The 20635-nt window shown below is 35.5% G+C and overlaps 1 protein-coding gene and 1 long non-coding RNA gene across 2 annotated transcripts; one reads left to right on the plus strand and one right to left on the minus strand.

The window, feature by feature from the left end:
• Positions 1-481: 481 nt before the first annotated feature.
• LOC131618454 (aspartic proteinase CDR1-like) lies at positions 482-1952 on the minus strand. The gene has a single exon (XM_058889674.1). The coding sequence runs from the start codon at positions 1800-1802 to the stop codon at positions 507-509; it is 1296 nt and encodes a 431-aa protein (XP_058745657.1). The 5' UTR covers positions 1803-1952; the 3' UTR covers positions 482-506.
• A 9048-nt stretch (positions 1953-11000) lies between these two features.
• LOC131618455 (uncharacterized) lies at positions 11001-13230 on the plus strand. The gene is made up of 3 exons (XR_009288850.1): positions 11001-11481; positions 12472-12547; positions 12821-13230. It is a non-coding gene; the product is annotated as an uncharacterized LOC131618455 (long non-coding RNA).
• The last annotated feature ends 7405 nt before the right edge of the window (positions 13231-20635 follow it).

Below are 20635 nucleotides of genomic sequence, written 5' to 3' on the forward strand. Positions count from 1 at the left end.
ACACACACACACACACACACACACACACACACACACACACACACACACACACACACACACACACACACACACACACACACACACACACACACACACACACACACACACACACACACACACACACACACACACACACACACACACACACACACACACACACACACACACACACACACACACACACACACACACACACAATCTTCATTTTTCAAAAAGTTAATATTGTATTAGCGTGTTATATCTAGTAGAGAGTTGGTAAAAAGTATCTGGTCCTTATAAGGTAAAAATAAAACTTCATTGATATTTTTTTGTTTTGAAGTATGCATTTGTATATATAACTTGCTAGAAGGAATTTATATAATTTTTATTTACATTTCAAAAATAAATAATTTTTTTTATCAATGGAATGTGAATATAATTTATTATAAGAGAAAGAGAAACAAAATATAAAGTTTTATTCTAATGCATTCGAGGATTAAATTGTAAATAAAGTATAAAATTTCTTTTTACAATTTAGTACAATCAGTAGGCTTAAATGAAACAGTATTTCGTTGAAGGTCATAACCAACCAACAAATTTTGTTGAACCAAGTTTCCGAATACGCCAATATCATCTTGAGATGGGGCAAAAGCCAAACAAACAACCCCATCAGCGACGGGAATAAAAGTACTAATAGAATCCAACCAAACATCTCCACCCTTAAAATGTGCCGTAATTTTAGGAAACACATAGTTATTTGATTTATCAGAATAACAAAGGCTTAAAATTTTATTTGGATCGTCCACACGGTTCAGTTTAACCAATGCTACTATAGTTGATTCCACATTTTTATAAATATCGGATGGTAAAGTTGTCAATGTCGCACCTGAATCTATAATGAAGTTCCCTTCAACTGGTGGTTTAGAAAATCCTATTATTTTGTTTCCAACACTAAATGCATTTAGACTTACAAAGTAAAAAATTGGTGGAGATTTCTTCACTAAAGTAGTTGAGACAACCCCTGGACCAGAAACCACAGCCGCATCTCCAAAACTAAATTTGCTCGTTGAATTAGACATTGATGGCCCCAAACAATAAGAGAATTTTCCATCAGTTGATGAATTTAATTGTGTTAAAAGAGATATAGGTCCACCACCAATCCCAACTACACCAGAGTTCCTACCTTGAAAAGGCATTGTATTTTTATGTCCACATCCTATCACGAAATTAGGAAATGAAAAAGAAGAGCCAGAGGTGGAATTCAATGTAAGAGTCTCTACACCAATATTTCCTTGTGATATTGTTCCATCAACATAATCAATAGAATATTCACAAGAATTATTTTTACTACAAGAACTAAATTCCACAGATTTACACTCCTTAGATGAACAAAGAAGATCTTTATAACTTAAAGACTTTGAAGGATCAAAGATATGAGTGGTTTGGTTGTAACATTGTATACAAGGGTGACATTGAAGCCAAACAATGTCACTACCTGTATCAAGAATACCATACAACTTAGTTGGTGGTGTACCGAGTGAATAGATCATGAGATACTCACCTTTATCAGGGACTACAGTAGATATAGGATAATTGGTGAGGGAAGCTTTGTTGAAAAAATTGACATGGTTGATGGAACGATTCATGGCATTGGCAATACGTTGGTATTTGTTTTGTGAAGGTTGGTAAAATGGTGATTTTGGAGAGTCACGGTGGATGAGTTCAACACTAAAACCATTATTTGCTGCATCTGAAAGAGAAATAATAAAGCAAGAAAGTGAAAATAAAATAAAAGTAAGAAAAGACCACGAACTCGTTGTCATAATGGGAGAAATATATGGGGAGGTTTGAATTTCAAAATTTTGGTATAGGTTGTACGTTCTTGTTGCCCTATTTTAAAATGTTGTGATTTCGTTTTAGTTGTTTCAGCATTTACAAATTCTGATGTTGTTTCTTGAAAGATTAGAAATAGATGGAATCTCTGTTTGTTCAAGATAGACAATTTTAATTTTTGTTGGCTACACACATTTATAGGAAAGAGATTCATCGTGCACATAAGTTTGCTAACGTAGGATTAAAAGCCTCTAATTTTTCTTGGTAGTTTGATGTTCATTCTAAAATTAGGAGAGATTTAAATAGAAACAAGTTAGACTTGCCGAGTTATATAAAGTTAGATAGATTTGAGGTCAATTTTTTGCTCTCTTTAATTTTTATATCTTTTTTTCTTTATCTATTCCATGAGCTTTTTCCTTTTTGCTTAAAAAAACGTTTACCTATCCATTTAAAATTGTCGTATTTTTACCAGAAAACAATAATTTTAAATTTTAAATAAAAAACATGTCATGAAAAATAAAAGTGTAAACCAGTATGAAAGTCAATATACAATTTTCAATCCAAAACTTTCATATTTATTAAAAAAAAAATTGGATAAATCTCTGATATAATACCAACATTAGTCCACGTTTTTAAAAGAAATAATATAATTATTCATCGTTTTATATGTTTGATACACAGCTAATAATGACAATGCAAATTATAAAAATACCCTTGTAAACAACACTAAAACTATTGTTTAAAGCATCATAAAGAGAAATGATGATCCAAAAAAGAGAAAACAAAATAAGAGTACGAAATAAAAATGACTCATATTGTTTCAATATAAAAATCTGTATCCATGTATGTTATTGAGGCCTTTTCATAAGACTCTTTTCATGACTTACATTATACCCTCTATTCCAATATAATTGTCACATTTTCACAAGAAAAAAATCATTTAAATTAAATATTAATATGATTAATTTTTTTAAGGAAATTTTAATAAAATCATTTCTTTACGTGAAAAAGAGGACATTATAAAATTATTTATAACAACTTCCACTTATTTATGAAAATATTTAATTGTCTTTTAAAATTACAAATTACAAAGTTAAGCTCTTGTCATTAGTACAAAGCACATATAAAAAAACATAGGCCATATCTTTTTTTTTATCAAATTTTAATAGTTATTTACCTCTTGCCATATAGACGAGTTTTGATTTACCCCTTTAAAAAAAAGTTTTGGATTATTCCCTATAATTTTTTGAGTGCCCCCTAAGTGTGTAAAAACCAAGGAGTAAATCAAAAATATATATTTTATAGGGGTAATTTTTCCTCTTAGGGACAAAAGACTTAGAATTTTAAAATTATAGAAGATAATCCAAAACTTTTTTTTTTAAATGGGATAAATCAAAACTCGCTTATATGAAAGGGAAGTAAATGACTATTAACCCGAGAAAAATTCAATAGTACAACAACATATAAAAAATTTAGACTATATATTTTTTATAATTATTTTATATTAAAAATATTTTTTTTTACATAAATGTAGAGACTAATTAGTCGAAATGGAAACAAACAAATTATCTATTAAATAAAATAAATAAATACATATAAATAGGTGAGCAATTGGAAACAAACGATATATATATATATATATATATATATATATATATATATATATATATATATATATATATATATATATATATATATATATATATATATATATATATATATATATATATATATATATATATATATATATATATATATATATAAAAGTAAATTTGTAAAAGAAAAACTTTAAAATTAAGGAAATTTGAAATCCCAATATTGCACACATTAAATGAACGAAATATTTTGTCAAATAGGTGAGTTTCAATCATGAAATCATCCTTAGATCCTGTTTGCCTCCTTGTTTGGGACAAGAACCCGATATTTTTTATTTTGCAGGTAATGGTAATGGTGAATTTTTTTTTGGGATTCATAAAAAATATATATATGTTGAAAAATTCTACATTACTTAGTTTTGTGAGGGGGGAGGGAGAGAGTCCAAAATTATATATATATATATATATATATATATATATATATATATATATATATATATATAGAGACAAATTACATCCGAAGAGTTACACCACGAGTTACACTCGTTCAATAACTACATCTCGAATTAATATTTTTTAAATTCAACCGTTGGATTGAAACATAATATCATATAGATCATACCTATAAAGTTTGAGCTTAATCTATAATGATTTACTATATCATCAAGATATCCAAAGATTAACGTAAAAATGAGCTTTCATATAACGTTAATTTTAATGTAATTCAATGACATAGTAAATCATTATAGATTAAGCTCAAACTTTATAGGTATGATCTATATGATATTATGTTTCAATCCAACGGTTGAATTTATAAAATATTAATTCAAGATGTAGTTATTGAACGAGTGTAACTCGTGGTGTAACTCTTCGGGTGTAATTTGATCTCTCCTCATATATATATATATATATATATATATATATATATATATATATATATATATATATATAAATCATATGAGAATGTGAGAATGAATCTAAACCATTGAATTTTAAAATTAATTGTGGAGATTATGTGTGAATATTTTTTTCTCTTTCCTACATCATTTATTTTAATAATGGAGGAGAGGGAAAAAAATATTCACACATAATCTCCACCATTTATTTTAAAATTCAATGGTTCAGATTCATTCTCACATTCTCATATAAAAAAGGCATTTTCATATGATATGCCATATATATATATATATATATATATATATATATATATATATATATATATATATATATATATATAATTCAAGTTTCTCTTTACAAGATGTATCAGTCAAAGGTATCTTAAGTTTGTATTTGATTTTTTACATTTTCTCTTATAATCTTGTTTTAGAGTTGTGAGGGTACTTACATATTTGCTTTGGAGAGTGCAAGTGTAAACGGGCCTTGGGGTGATTGAGGGTAGTCTATATGTGTTATAACAATTTTTATGTAGTGTTATTCTTTCCTTGTCATTTGACAACGGTCGTGGTTTTTTCTCCGATTTTAGAGTTTCCACGTTAATATTCGTTCATATTTTTTTCTCTATGCTTGTTATTTTCGCGACAAGTGGTATCAAAGTTGTGGTTCGACTTTGTGGGAGAGCGGGAGTTGAAGCCGGTGTTAGATCCTGTTATAGGATGTGGGGACTCACACTTGTGGGGGAGAATGTTGGATGCAAGTGTGAGTGATTAAAGTTCCACATTGCCAATGAATGAGTGAAATGTTGGATTTATAAGAGAGAAGACTCACTCACTTATCACCTTAAGGTTTAGGGTTGAGATGTGGTGTCTCCCTCTTTTTTGGTCCTGTGTCATTAGTCTCATTGGTACTCCCGACTCTCTCAGACTCCCCAACAACTGGTATCAGAGCCTAGTTTGATCCGAGAATAGTAGTTCTTAGTATGCTATGTAGTTACAGCTTTGTCCGATCTTCCACATCCGAAAAGAAGGGTGGTGTTGTGAAAGAGCTATCAAGCTGCAGTCACAAGTTTTAGATGTGCAGTTTGGGCTAGAGAAAATTGATGGAATAATTTTTTTTACTTGTGAAAAGTTCAAGTCAAGGATGTGTTGATACAATCAAGATTACACAAGGTGCAAGATTATGTCGGTGGTTGAAGAACTTCCTGCCAACAAGGAAATTATACCATATGTTTTCAACCTAGTTTTGACATGTGAAATTCTTGGAGTGAATTAGCTTCGAGGGAAATTTATTCTTCATGATAATGTATATGATTGTCGGTGATGGCAGTGTGAAATTCCCGAAGTGGTCTATCTTCAAGTGAAATATATTATTCATGAGAGAGTATAATAGTTTTTAAAACTATGGTTGTTGGTGAAGACAATTTGAAAATTCTTGAGTGATGTAGCTTCAAGTGACTATACTCTTTAAGTGATGTATGATAGTTTTTAAAACTATGATTGTCGGAGAAGACAATTTGAAAATTCTTGAAGTGGTGCAATTTCAAGTGACTATACTCTTTATGATAGAGTATGATTGTTGGTGAAAACAATGAAGATGTATTATTTTCAATAAAGATGGAGATTGGTGATATTGGTTGAAAATATACATGTTGATACTCTTTATGATGGAATATAATTGTTGGTTAAGGCAATAAAAATTTATGTATTATTTTTTATCAAGGTGGAGATTGTTGGGGTTGGTTGAAAATATACATGTTTGTTAGCTCTATAAGCTTTAAGATTGATTGGAATTAATTTTGTTAAAACATGTCTCAGGTAAATATGTCAGATAGAATGCCATAACATCTTAACTGATGCAGTAGTATTGCACTTCAAGCAGAACTATTTTAGTACAACACAGTTTGGGCTACTTTGAAATGATAGATGTTCTAATAGATGTTTTAACATCATAACCCAGAACATTTAAGCAAAGCTGTTTTAAATCTTGACAGATTTAATTGGATCTTGTGAGATTTATTCCAGATATATCTCAGTATATTTCACAGGTCAAGATGATTTCATCTAGAACAAGGAAATCAAATCTCCAAGAGAATTAATATTAATATATTGAAGATTTGAAAATTGGTTGCAATATTTAAAGAGAGTTAATTACAAGATTGGTATAGCTATGAATGTGTGGATCAAGCATTGATGGATAAAGAATTCGAAGCCCAAAGACTTCTGAAGTCTATATATAGACAACCCTAGTCCTAATTTTTACGCATGCTTTTTATCTTTTATCTTTTCATAGTTTGTAAATTAGGTTTAAGGGTTTTGAGAGTCTCTTATGTAATTTGTGGTGTATCTCACCCTTGTATCTTTTGATACTTGTGGTAGACATTGTAGCTCTTACTCAGAAACCTTTAGGCAATGAGTTGAGCGTTTGTCCTCACTCTTTAAGCTTTTAAGCATAGAGTTGAGTTATTTTCTTGATCAAAGTTTTTAAGCAAGAACAAGTTATTTTCTTAGTTGAAGCTGTGAAGCAAGACTAAATATATTTACTAGAAGTATAGTCTTCCCTTTTCACTAGTTTGTGACTTGTTTTTGAAGTGTGATCTTCAGTTAGGTGAAAGGCCGTTGATAAAGTAACTAGGACTGGGACTATTAGACATCGTTGTGGTGATTGGAAGTGGGATGAGATTTATGATATCTGAAGGATAGAAAAACACTTAGAAAGGGGGGGTTTGAATAAGTGTAGTTTAAAAACTTGAATGATAAAAACAATTTGCACAGTTATTTTTATCCTGGTTCGTTGTTAACTAAACTACTCCAGTCCACCCCCACTGAGTGATTTACCTCACCTGAGGATTTAATCCACTAATCGCAACAGATTACAATGGTTTTCCACTTAGCCCACGACTAAGTCTTCTAGAGTATCCTGATTACAACCTGATCACTCTAGGAACAAATGCTTAGACACAAGCTAAGACTTTCTTAGAGTATCCTGACCACCACGTGATCACTTTAACTACAACTGCTTAGACACAAGCTAAGACTTCCTAGAGTATCCTGATCAACACTTGATCACTCTAGTTACTTACAAATTAATGTAATCAATTCTAAGAGTATTACAAATGCTTCTGAAAAGCTATAATCACAACAGTGATATTTCTCTTAACGTTTAAGCTTAATCTCACTAATATATTACAACAGCAATGTAGTGAGCTTTGATGAAGATGAAGTTTCTGAGCTTTGAGTTGAACAGCGTTTCAGCAAGTTTTTCAGAATAAGTTCGTTCAGAATGGTTAACCTTGCTTCTCATCAGAACATAATATTTATAGGCACTTGAGAAGATGACCGTTGGGAGCATTTAATGCTTTGCGTATTCCGTACAGCATTGCATTTAATGTTTCACGCTTTTGTCAACTACCTCGAGCCTTGTTCACGCTGTGTCTACTGACGTTGCCTTTAATAGCTTCCAACGTTCCTTTTGTCAGTCAGCGTAGCCTGCCACCTGTACTTTCTTCTGATCTGATGTTTGTGTATACAACGTTTGAATATCATCAGAGTCAAACAGCTTGGTGCATAGCATCTTCTTGTCTTCTGACCTTGAAGTGCTTCTGAGCGTGATACCATGAGAACTTCAGTGCTTCTGCTTCTGAACTCAAGTTCTTCTGATGCTTCCATAGACCCATGTTCTGATTCTGCCTTGACCATCTTCTGATGTCTTGCCAGACCATGTTCTGATGTTGCATGCTGAACCTTCTGAGTCAAAGCTTCTGAGCGCTGATTTGTGCATACTCTTTATATATTTCCTGAAAGGGAAATTGCAATGTATTAGAGTACCACATTATCTCACACAAAATTCATATCCTTGTTATCATCAAAACTAAGAATATTGATTAGAACAAATCTTGTTCTAACAATCTCCCCCTTTTTGATGATGACAAAAACATATATAAATGATATGAATTTGCGATCAGAAAGAGCAGACGGCTAAAGACAATTTACACAGCTATAGCATAAGCATGTGAATATGTCTCCCCCTGAGATTAACAATCTCCCTCTGAGATGAATAATCTCCCCCTGAAATTAATACTAGAAGAATTTTATAAATAAAAGACTTCCCTGAGTATTTCAGTAGAGACGTTCACATATGCTTGATCTTCAGAACATTCATGACTTCTGATTTCTGCTTCCATAGGACAGCTTCAGAACATTGAATTTCTTTAGATCCTCAGAACATTCACAGCTTCTGATTCTTGCTTCCATCGGACAGCTTCAGAACTTGAATTTCTTTGATCTTCAGAACATTCACAGCTTCTGATTCTTGCTTCCATCGGACAGCTTCAGAACTTGAATTTCTCTGATCTTCAGAACATTCGCATCTTCTGATTCTTGCTTCCATTGGGACAGCTTCAGAGCTTGAATTTCTCTTTACATCATTTCATGCTAGATTGTATCAGAACATTGTTGAATGTACCAGAGCATCATCAGAGCATCTCTACATCCTGAAATGTTACAGAACAAAACTAAACGACAAAAGTCAGCATGAATGAGTCAGAACATAGAATATGTTTCAGAACACATAATATGTATCAGAGCCATATAAAATGTATAAGAACATATAAAATGTATCAGACCAGATAGACATAATGTTTCAGAGCATATTCTATCATCAGAATATCTGAACATTCTTCCTTCTTGCTTCTGATCCTGAAGCTTCATAGCACTCAGCTTGCTTCAAGAATCCAAGAGCTTGATTCATCTTGTTGCTTCTTGTGTTGATCTTTTAAAGAGAGTCTTCAATTCCTGCAACAACACAACTTAAAGCATAGAACTTTGCAAGTTCTGTTAGTAAAGCAACTGATTAAATCAAGTCATTTATCACATATTTCTCCCCCTTTTTGTCATAACATCAAAAAACATAAAAGATTCAGATGAACAAACAAAAAGAAACACATGGAAGAAAAAGAGAATTTTCATTAAAGTTCAAGCAGACAAAAATACAGAAGTACAAGAAGATAAGGAAGAGAAGATGCACAAAAACAGATGCAGCAAAAGCAAAAACAAAACTGTCGCACGCTCGCGAAATGATGAACAACAGAGTCGCCACCAATATATTTATCCCAAAGAGGGAAAGGAATATCAGGAAACCTAAGATGAATAAGAACGAGGTCTTTCGACCAGAGATAGGGTACGGGAGTCGGTTACGCAAGGGGAAGGTACTAGCACCCCTCACGCCCATCGTACTCGATGGTATCCACCTATGTTTGTTGCTACCTAAAGGGTGTGTAAATCTATAGTTTAATGCTAAGGGAATAAATGCAAATGAATGAGAAAGAAACACGGGGAAAATAAGGTTTTTAAATAGTTGTGCTCGTTCAAGCCCCGCGACTTGATGCCTACGTATCCTTTTCAGGAATCAGAGCGCCGTAGTTCGGCTCTTTAGTTTTTGTTTGTTTTTGTGTTTTTTAGTGGACGAAGTTACATTCGCACTCCGCTGCTCGACCTCTGGAGTGTTAAGCTGGGAATGGAGCGGAAGTAACGTGTCCGATTAGGAGAAAGAATGCCCTGAAGGCAAGAGAAAGAATGCCTCGGAGGCAAGAGAGAGAAGAAAGATTTTGAGCGTTTCGAGGAAATCCCTTAAGCAAGGGAAACTCGAGTTACTCTTTGGTTGGTGTTTTTTAGAAGTTGGGAACTTACGCCTGAATGGTACCCTTAAGCAAGGGAGATCCAAGCACTCGAACATTCCCTTAAGCAAGGGATGTTCAAGCTTCCATTCCCTTTTTAAGAATTTTCAATTTGATTATTAGTGTTTTAAGTGTTTTCTTTGTATTTTTTAAGGGATTTAATTTGGATAGTTGTTAGATGTTTTGAAGTTGAAAAAGGAGAAGAAACTAGCCTAAGTATGAAGGGAATTTCTACCTAATGTTATCATGGTTTCTACCTAAGGTTAGGAATAAAAGAATCATGCAAATTAAAGTCACATCATGAGCAAAATTGAGTAAGGATACAATGGTACAAAATTATACACAAGTATGAAGTAGCAATTCAAAAACATAGTACAAAATGAATTAAAAATACTACTATTTTTTATATTGATTTTTATGGGAGAAATTGAATTACAAGTCAAGTAAAAGACTAAAACAAAATAGCCTAAAACTACTATTTTTAGTGATTATTTTTATATGTCCAAATTGGATTAAATGTCTAAAAACAACAAGAAAATTTAGCATCTTTATTACTAAAAGAAGTGACAAAAATCTAATTAAAACTTAAATTCTAATAATGGAAACAGGGGGTGTGAACTGGATTACATGGTGTGAAAAGCAGGGCGCTGGGCCCATTGGGTCTGACCCAATAGCAGTTTTTGTTCACAGATTTTTGTTATAGATTTCTATGGCAGAAAACGGATAACGGGCCTAGAGGGGTGTGGATGGTAATCTGGCCCAAGATCATTGTTTTTTCTTTGTTTTCAACACGGGCCAAGGGGGGTGTAGAGAGAAGATTCATGGCCCAAGAAGAGTTTGTCATAGAGTTTTTTTGATGCAAAAAAGAGTGGATGTGTGACGGGCCATTATGGGGTATGAACAGTGATTTCGGCCCGAGGATTAATTATCTTATCCAAATAAAATTCTGGTTAGTGTTCAATTAGCCCTAATTAATCTCAATTAAACTTAATTAAAAAACAATTAATCAATTAATTAAGATCAATTAACCTCAAAAGAAAAAGGGGAAATTAGGGTTAACATGTGACGTTCCCTATTCTCAGTCCTCACTCTCCTCTCACAGCGGCGCCGGAGAAATTCTTCTCCGAGCGATCGCTCTCCCTCGCCGTCTCGACCTCTCACGTCCCCGACCTACGTTCTACTCTCTTCTCTTGAACGGCGACGACGGAGATCTTATCCTCTCCGATCGGTTCCTCTATTCCGCCGTCGCAAATCGACGTCACCTCCTCTCTCAATCTCATCTTAGATCAAAAACTTCATCTTTTATTCTAACGAAAACGAAAACTAATCTCCTCATGCGCTATTCGCTAAATCAAACTGAAAATGATACCGAATTGGAACGAGGAATTCAGCAGAGCGTGAAGATTACCTGAAATAGAGATTGAAATGAGGGAACAGGAAGACGGAGAGGAGAATCCGAGCGTCTGCGTATGCGAAATAAACGCAATGCGTGAAGAAATTTCTCAGGTAACTCGATTCTTTGCGACTCTTCTTTCTTCTTCTTTCTGCTTGAGTGATTCTACTCCTTCTTCTTTCTTCTGTGTTTCGTCTGAAATTTTGCGAGAAATAAACTCGTGAGATTGAGCAAGATTCAGATTGTTGTAGACTGTTGCGTATTGATAGGAACCGAGATTGTGTGAGGATGATGCGAGTGATTTAGCTCTGCTCCATTGAAGTTCAATGAGAACCTTCAATGGAGTTTTAGGTATTGAGCGTATAGTGGTGAGGGTGAGTGAGAGAAGAGTGGGAAGAAGAGAACTTTGAGGGTGATGATCAATGGTGAAGATTCTGGAAAAATGATGGATGGTGCGTGGAGGAGCATCTGAGTTGGAGGGTGATTGAATATATAGAGGTTGAGAGAGTGAAATTCAGTTGAGGGAGGAGAGTTTCTGTTAAGTTGGTTAGAGGGTGAGGATTCTGTTAGGCTCGACTCAGTTTGTTGACTCAGATAAACTCAGTGAGTGAAGTTAGTTATAGGTAGTTAGGTTAGAAGAAAATTCTGTTAGGGATTGGTTTAGTTAGGTTATAACTGAAAGTTAGTTATAGAAATTTGTTGTTTGAAAGCTGTTAGTTAAAATGGAGCCTTAGTATAGCTGAACTGTCATGGGGCTGCAGCTAGAAACTAGAGCACTTTTCTCTTCTGATTTTTTTGTAATTATTTGATGGCTTGCTGCACTTTTTGAACTTTGGATGACCCTTGAACTGAAACAAATTTTCCTTGTTGCATCTAATTGCCTTTTGAGTGGGATGTGAATTGATGAGTGTTTGGTTTATGACTGCTATAGTTAATAGAGATTGAAACTGAGTTAGCCTTTTTTGTGTTGGCTTGAAACATGGACTGTTTAGTTTAAAACTCTCTGCATTGAGGGATTCTTCATGTTTGATTGTTGTGGACTGAAAAGCCTGACGTGGTTGTGGCTTATTTGAACTGACCCTGCTGCCTCTGATGTGATGCAGGTGGTACGAATCCGTTTTGCAGGGCTGGAGTTTGTTCTTCTTCACTTCTGTTTTGTAGGGTTAATGTTGGCTGTAGGTAAATGGTTAGAATTAATTATGCCACTATTAGCAAAGTTGTTCATAGCTGAATGTGTATGACATGTATGTCTATGGTTCTGATCTGAATGGCCTTGAATGGTATTAACTTATCGCTGAACTGAAATGTAATGTTTCTTCTACTGCAAGTTGATCTTGTGATATATGTTATATGCATTGCTTGCTTGAAATCTGTGCTGTTCTTTTTCCTTTTTGATAGAACAACTTATTCAGTGATGTGATGATGATATTCTGAACCAGTTCTGATTGGCAGGTGTACAGGCTGCTTAATGACGTATCGATGTATCGGCTCGCCGCATGTTTGCTTCTGTTATAGCAAAAGGTGAAGGAGGATATGAAGAGCATGGCTGTAACGAAGTAGTATGTCGTGAATCTTCAATGGTATACGGCAATGAGGAGAGACTTAGGTGTTAGGCTCTGCGTATAACCTTAGATGTAAACTCCTTAGTGCAATGTAATAATGATATTTGCAGTAAACTCTGTATTTTATTTGTAATGCACTCTTGGATTTTGTAATGGATAAAGCTTGAATTAAATAGTGTATGAAATTGTAATGGAGCTTGCAAATGGTCTTTTTTGTTGAATTGAAGATAACTTGTAATAATTTGTAATGGAATTAGGGATGAGACTGTGTGGAAATGGATGATGGCTTTTTGTAGTGTTCTTTTTTTTTTGACCCATTTGAATATGCCTTGACTTGAATGTTGTATGTTGAATTTTTCAAGTAGTACAATTTCCCTCCTTATTTGGATTTAAATTTCCAAGTAGTTTCATGACCGAATATTGGTAATTAACTCTCCTTGATGAAAGATATTTTGAAACTTAGGGTATACGTCTTTTGAATGAGCTTATGCCAAGGAATGATCATGAATGAAATCTTCAATATGACCTCTGATCAAATCTTGAATAACAAGGACAATCTTACAATCTCAATAAAAATCTTAATTCAGTCTTAAATCCCAATCCAGGTTGACCTTGTCAAAGAAAAGCCTGTGGTATTCATTGTTCAAAAGCTTGGGTGAGGTAGACACCTTGAATAACCCTTGAATATAGATAAGAAATTCCAAAGCAATGAAGACTTCCAAGTCAACAAGATCCTTGATCCTCTACTTGATTTGTTAATTGACAATGCACGAGTGTTAGATGACCTAATGGGGGAATGCAGAAGACATGGGAAGCATAAGCTAGTTAGAAGTAAAATTAGGAGGGCAAATTTTGGGGTGCAACAAAAACAACTAAGACTCAATCTAAGATGAACCTAACCTTGACAAGATCTTGGCCAGCATCTCTTGAACCCCATTGTTATGCTCATTCTGCTTCTCTATGAAAGCTCTAAACTCAGCATTGACTGAGCTTTGCTCGTCCTGGTTCTTCTGAAGAACTTCCAGAGTCCTTGCAAGACGGGAAGGTTCATCAGAAGAAGCTTCACAGCTTCTATCCAACGGGATGGCATTGTGATCTGTAGCTTCTATTGATAGATCATTTGCAGGGATTTCCTCAACAGGAACTGATTCAGCAACATGATCTTCTACATCTGCTTCTTGCATAGAAACATCTTCATATTCTGCATCCGGTATCTCAGAATCTCCATTCTCAAGTGCCTGAAGAATGGCAGCTAGATTCCTAGGGGCAGAAGGACCTTCAACTTCTGGTGGGTCAACAACTTCTGGAATGACCAAGCTTGGGTCTTTCTTAGACGGGTTTTCCCTCAAAAAGTCAAAGAGAGTCTTGAAATCCCCTAGTAGAACAGGATATTGAGGTATCTAGACCACAATCTCCCTGCAAGGGTTAGCTTCCAATGCAACAGCCAGTCTTGCTTCTTCCAATTCATCCACAAACTGCTTCTCTTCCAGGGTATATCTCCCTCCGAGACGAGCAAACCAGAAATCTTCATAACTTCTCAGAATTCCACGAGGCCGTGGAGCAGCTTCTACACAGGCTTCCTGAAGTTCTAAAAACAGAGCATCTGATTCTCTGCGTAAGATCCTCCAGAACTTCCTCATAGCGACGTCATTCAAGCCAGAACTTTCAGCAATTCTGAGGGTATCAAAGATACTTCTGAGATTCCTCTTTACCTTTTCAAAAATTACACCAATAGGGTAGACAAGGCGGGATTTTATTTTGGTTTTTGAAAAGGCAGGGTTGCGGATGAAATACGGTTGAGGTTCTCTATCCAACCTATAAGAAGATTCTGCTTCATTATCGGACTCTAACACAACCAGTTCAGCTTCAGGACGAGGCTTTGGAGTGTAATTGCAGTCACGGAGCAGTTGCTCATGTGATGCAGAGGTTGGAAGATCAGAACCACTATGGTTGTTTTGAGAGGTGGAAGGAATGTGTTCAAAGTTGGCATGAGGAGGAGGTTGAGAGATGGAGATATTTGAGTGAGGTGGAAAGAGAGTTTGAAGAGGTGGTATATCCAAAACAGGATTGATGGTGGGTGGAGAAGAAGGAATGGTTACATGAGAAGATGGAGGTGTAAGAACATGGACATTTATAGGTGATTCTGATGGGGCTTTTTCTGGTTCAGGGATAAGGGCAACCGCTATTGGTGCAACATCTGAAATACCAGCAGGAGTAGAATCAGGTTCAGAGATACATATACCTTTGGATGCTTTCTGAATAGCTTTGACCATAACCTGCGTCTTCTTCTGTTTCTTACTCTTCGGCTCTTCAACAATCTTTGTTTTGCCGCTAGAGATCTCTTTCCTTCTGATGCTCGCCAGAACTTCCTGCTGATTCACAGCCTCTTGAACATCATTTTCTTCATCGGAGTCTTGAATTATCAGCTTCCTTTTTCTGGTTTTCTCCTTCTCAACAACTTCAACAATCTCAGCATTGTTATTTGACTTTTTCTTCTTCTTCTCAGCTTCCTTCTTATTCTTTTCAAAATCAACAGAAACAACTTTAACAACCTTTACAATGATTTCTTCCGGAACTACTTCCTTCTCAGTGGTAGCAGCAACTTTCTGAACTGCCTTCACCTGATTAACAGAAGGATGATCAAACTTTCTTTTGGTTCTTTCTTCCTTCTTGCGATTTACTTTAATAGGAGCACCTTTCTCTTGATCTTTAAGACTTTTATCCTCTTTTTGTGACTTGAGATACCTAGTTCTGACTTCTGGTACCTCACTATTGAAGAAGGTTTCAAATTCAGCTAGAACAGGTTCTCTTCTGATTCTTGTTCCAGCAAGAGGTTGGGGAGTCTTGATGATAGTCTTAATCACCTTCATCTTCTTTAAAGTGAAAGCATTCAAGCAGGCCCCAGAGGTGACAGCAAGGTCTTTGATAATACCTTCAGTTTCCAGGTTCTCAACAATCTTGGAATGAACCAGAAGATTTGTGATAATTCTACCAAAAGGAATGGTGGTACAACTTTTTTCTCTGAAGGCATTTCTGGAATCCTTCACAGCCTTCCACATATGGTTGAAGATAGTGTAGATAACATCAACCTTCTTCTTAGTGGCAATGCAATACAAAATGTATTTTTGCTCATTGCTGACGAAGTCAGAAGCATGTGTCCCTTTCCTGTGATAAAAACACCCAAGAAGAATCTTGGTCCAGATTTTGTAGAGGTGTCTCATGTCCTTGACATTCTTTGTTTCATTTACGTCTGTGTAGAGAGTAGATAAAACATATTTCCAATTTGCTCTTTGATCGATTTCAAAAGCTCCCTCAGGGTTTCTCAGATCAAACATCATCCTTAGGATGTTCTCAGTCACTACCACAAACTTTCCATGGACGAACGACAAGATCGATTTAGGGGCGACAACTGCATGTACCCAGAATTCCTTGACAAGATCTGGGTAGACTGGTCCACAGAACTCAGCGAACAACGAAGTCCATCCTTGAAAAATTATATCTTCTTTGAGATGAAATTGGTGTTCTTCAATGTTGTCAAAATCAACCATGAGTTCACATAGAACTTCTAATTTATCCTTAGGAATGGAGCACGTAACGACTGGAGTGAGTTTCTGATTTTCTTCATCTTGAATATGGAGAGGAATAGATGAACCAACATTTTGAGATGAAGAAGCAGCCATTGAAGCAGAATGAACAAATAAGAAGAACAAATTCTGGGTTTTCGGTTAGGGTTTTTAGAAGAGACTAAGAAGTTTTCAAAAGAAAGTATGCAAAAAGAAAGAGAGAATGGGAGCGAAAAAGATAAATGATATGATTTGAAAAGAATATATAGAGACGAATTTAAAATAATATGCAATAAAATTTTGAGAATGAGCAGTTACAGAATCAAAAGAAATCAATTACATTAAATGGTGAGTGACGTTAGGTGAGAGAACGTGGTAAATGAAATGATTCAACACAGTTACCTAGATCGGCGTCTTTTCAACTGCACGCTTTTTACTAACCGTACAGACACGCGTTCACCATCCGAAAATAGATGACAGCTGTAATTTTCCTGAATAGACTTTACGCCTTCTGATTCTGATCACTGCTTCTGATTGTCATTCTTTAGGAATGATCTTGTTCTGATAGGATCATTTTTCTTCCCAAGGATCACATCTTCTGAATGAGCTAAAGCAAGTCTAGGTGATCTTCTGACTGTTGGCTCTTCAGAAATCCTGAGATTCTCTAAAGATGCAGCAACTTGATCTTCTGATCCCTTGCTTCTGAGACTGCCAGCTTCTGCAGCTTTGCTTCTTGGTTCTACTGCTTCTGATATATCAATATCAAAATCTGCAAAATTCTCAAACTGCTTTGGTTTTTCAAGACCAAGCTTATCATCAAACATGATATTGATTGATTCTTCTACAATCAATGTTTCAGTATTGTATACTTTGTAGCCTTTAGAGCGTTCAGAATATCCAAGAAGGAAACATTTTTGTGCTTTAGAATCAAACTTACCAAGATGATCTTTAGTATTCAGAATAAAACATACACATCCAAAAGGATGGAAATATGAAATGTTGGGCTTTTTGTTCTTCCACAATTCATAAGGAGTCTTATTTAGAATAGGTCTGATAGAGATTTTATTCTGAATATAACACGCATTGTTTATTGCTTCTGCCCAGAAATGCTTAGCCATATTAGTTTCATTGATCATGGTTCTGGCCATTTCTTGTAGAGTCCTATTCTTTCGCCCTACAACTCCATTTTGCTGTGGAGTTATAGGACAAGAGAAATCATGGGCAATACCATTTTCTTTGAAGAACTCCTCAAAGAATCTGTTCTCAAATTCGCCACCATGATCACTTCTGACCTTTATGATCTTGCACTCTTTCTCAGATTGGATCTGAGTGCAGAATTCAAAGAACACTGAATGAGACTCATCCTTGTGTTTTAAGAACTTTACCCATGTCCAGCAGCTATAATCATCTACGATGACTAATCCATATTTCTTCCCTCTGACAGATGCTGTTTTGACTGGGCCAAACAGATCAATGTGCAAGAGTTCTAACGGCCTTGAGGAAGAAACAACATTCTTAGACTTGAATGCAAGTCTGGAGAACTTGCCCTTCTGACATGCTTCACAAAGAGCATCTGATTTTAATTTCAGATTAGGGAGTCCTCTGACTAGATTTAGTTTGTTAATCTGAGAAATCTTTCTCAAACTAGCATGTCCTAATCTTTTGTGCCAGACCCATTGCTCTTCAGAAATAGACATAAGGCAAGTCACCTTCTGCTTCTCAAGATCTGAAAGATCAATCTTATAAATGTTGTTCTTTCTCTTGCCTGTAAATAGGATTGAGCCATCCTTCTGACTTACAGCCTTGCAAGACTTTTGATTGAAGATTATATCATAACCATTGTCACTTAATTGAGTTATGGACAATAAGTTATGCGCTAATCCTTCTACAAGAAGTACATTAGTTATGGAAGGAGAGTTACCAATACTTATGGTTCCAGAGCCAATGATTTTTCCCTTATGATCTCCTCCAAACTTGACTTCTCCACCTGGCTTAAGCACCAGGTCTTGGAATGTAGACCTTCTTCCCGTCATGTGTCGCGAGCACCCAGAGTCCAGGTACCATGACATTTTGCTTTTTGTCCTCTTTTCCGCCAAGGATATCTGCAACAGAAATTATCTTCTCCTTAGGTACCCACAATTTCTTGGGTCCTTTCTTGTTAGTTCTCCTCAAGTTCTGATTGAGCTTGGGTTTAGCAAAATATTTAACAGGAGGAACAACATGATATTCTTTAGGTTTGTCAGCATGATATTTCTTAGGATGTGTCACATGCTTCTTGGTGTGAACATTGTTAAACTTCTGTGCATGTGAAGTGAGCCTAATATCATGAGCATGGCCATATTTGAACTGATCATACAATGGCTTGTATGTGATCTTCAGATCATCAACAGGTTCAAATTTATGTGAGGTATCACCCTCATAGCCAAAACCAAACCTTCTGTTTCCAGAAACACCATATATCATAGAAGCAAGATGACTTCTGCCAATACTTCTAGATAAGAACTTTCTGAAGCTCGAGTCATATTCTTTCAAAATATGATTCATGCTAGGAATGGTTTTTTGTGTTTTAGAAGGAGATCCACTATCTTTGGATAGATTTAAAACTTTTTCCTTCAGTTCAGAATTTTCCAGTTCCAGCTTCTTAGTTTCAAATTCAAACTGCTTCTTCAGCTTTTTGTATTTGATACTAAGATGAGCCTTGAGTTCCAGAAGTTTTGTTAAACTGGAAACTAACTCTTCTCTAGATAGTTCAGAAAATACCTCTTCAGAATCTGATTCTGATGTAGATTCTGATCCATCATCTTTAGTAGCCATCAGCGCGAAATTGGCTTGTTCTCCTTCAGAGTCTGATTCTGATTCTGATTCAGAATCGTCCCATGTTGCCATAAGACCTTTCTTCTTATGAAACTTCTTCTTGGGATTCTCCTTCTGAAGTTTTGGACACTCGTTCTTGTAATGTCCAGGCTCATTGCACTCATAGCAGACAACCTTCTTCTTGTCAGATCTTTTGTCACCAGAAGATTCTCCACGTTCAAATCTCTTTGAACTTCTGAAGCCTCTGAACTTCCTTTGCTTGCTCTTCCAGAGTTGGTTTACCCTTCTGGAGATCATGGACAGTTCATCTTCTTCTTCAGATTCTGATTCTTCAGGATCTTCTTCTCTAGCCTGAAAAGCGTTAGTGCATTTTTTAACATTAGATTTTAATGCAATAGACTTACCTTTCTTCTGAGGCTCGTTTGCATCCATCTCTATTTCATGGCTTCTCAAGGCACTGATAAGCTCTTCCAAAGAAACTTCATTCAGATTCTTGGTAATCTTGAATGCAGTCACCATTGGACCCCATCTTCTGGGTAAGCTTCTGATGATCTTCTTTACATGATCAGCCTTGGTGTAGCCTTTATCCAGAACTCTTAATCCAGCAGTTAGCGTTTGAAATCTTGAGAACATCTTCGCAATATTTTCATCATCCTCCATCTTGAAGGCTTCATATCTCTGGATTAGAGCAAGAGCTTCAGTCTCTTTGACTTGAGCATTTCCCTCATGGGTCATTTTCAATGACTCATATATATCATAGGCAGTTTCCCTGTTAGATATCTTCTCATACTCAGCATGAGAGATAGCATTCAGCAAAACAGTCCTACATTTATGATGATTCTTGAAAAGCTTCTTCTAATCATCATCCATTTCTTGCCTCGTAAGCTTTACGCCACTAGCTTTCACTGGATGTTTGTAACCATCCATCAGAAGATCCCATAGTTCACCATCTAGAACAAGAAAGTAACTTTCCAGTTTATCTTTCCAGTATTCAAAGTTTTCACCATCAAATACTGGTGGTCTAGTATAACCATTGTTACCATTGTATTGCTCAGCAGAGCCAGATGTAGATGCAGGTGGATCTGTTGGAATTTCACCGGCCATCTTTTACTGAAGCGTTTTTCTCTTCCTGAATCTTTTCTAAACACGGTTAAGTGCTTGCACCTTAGAACCGGCGCTCTGATGCCAATTGAAGGATAGAAAAACACTTAGAAAGGGGGGGTTTGAATAAGTGTAGTTTAAAAACTTGAATGATAAAAACAATTTGCACAGTTATTTTTATCCTGGTTTGTTGTTAACTAAACTACTCCAGTCCACCCCCACGGAGT

The sequence above is a fragment of the Vicia villosa genome, linkage group LG7, assembly GCF_029867415.1.
Source record: "Vicia villosa cultivar HV-30 ecotype Madison, WI linkage group LG7, Vvil1.0, whole genome shotgun sequence".
Taxonomy (NCBI): Eukaryota; Viridiplantae; Streptophyta; class Magnoliopsida; order Fabales; family Fabaceae; genus Vicia; species Vicia villosa.

What these genes read in the sequence shown, in the direction of transcription:
- LOC131618454 (XM_058889674.1), bottom strand. Translation starts at nt 1,802, where the DNA reads ATGACAACGAGTTCGTGGTCTTTTCTTACTTTTATTTTATTTTCACTT.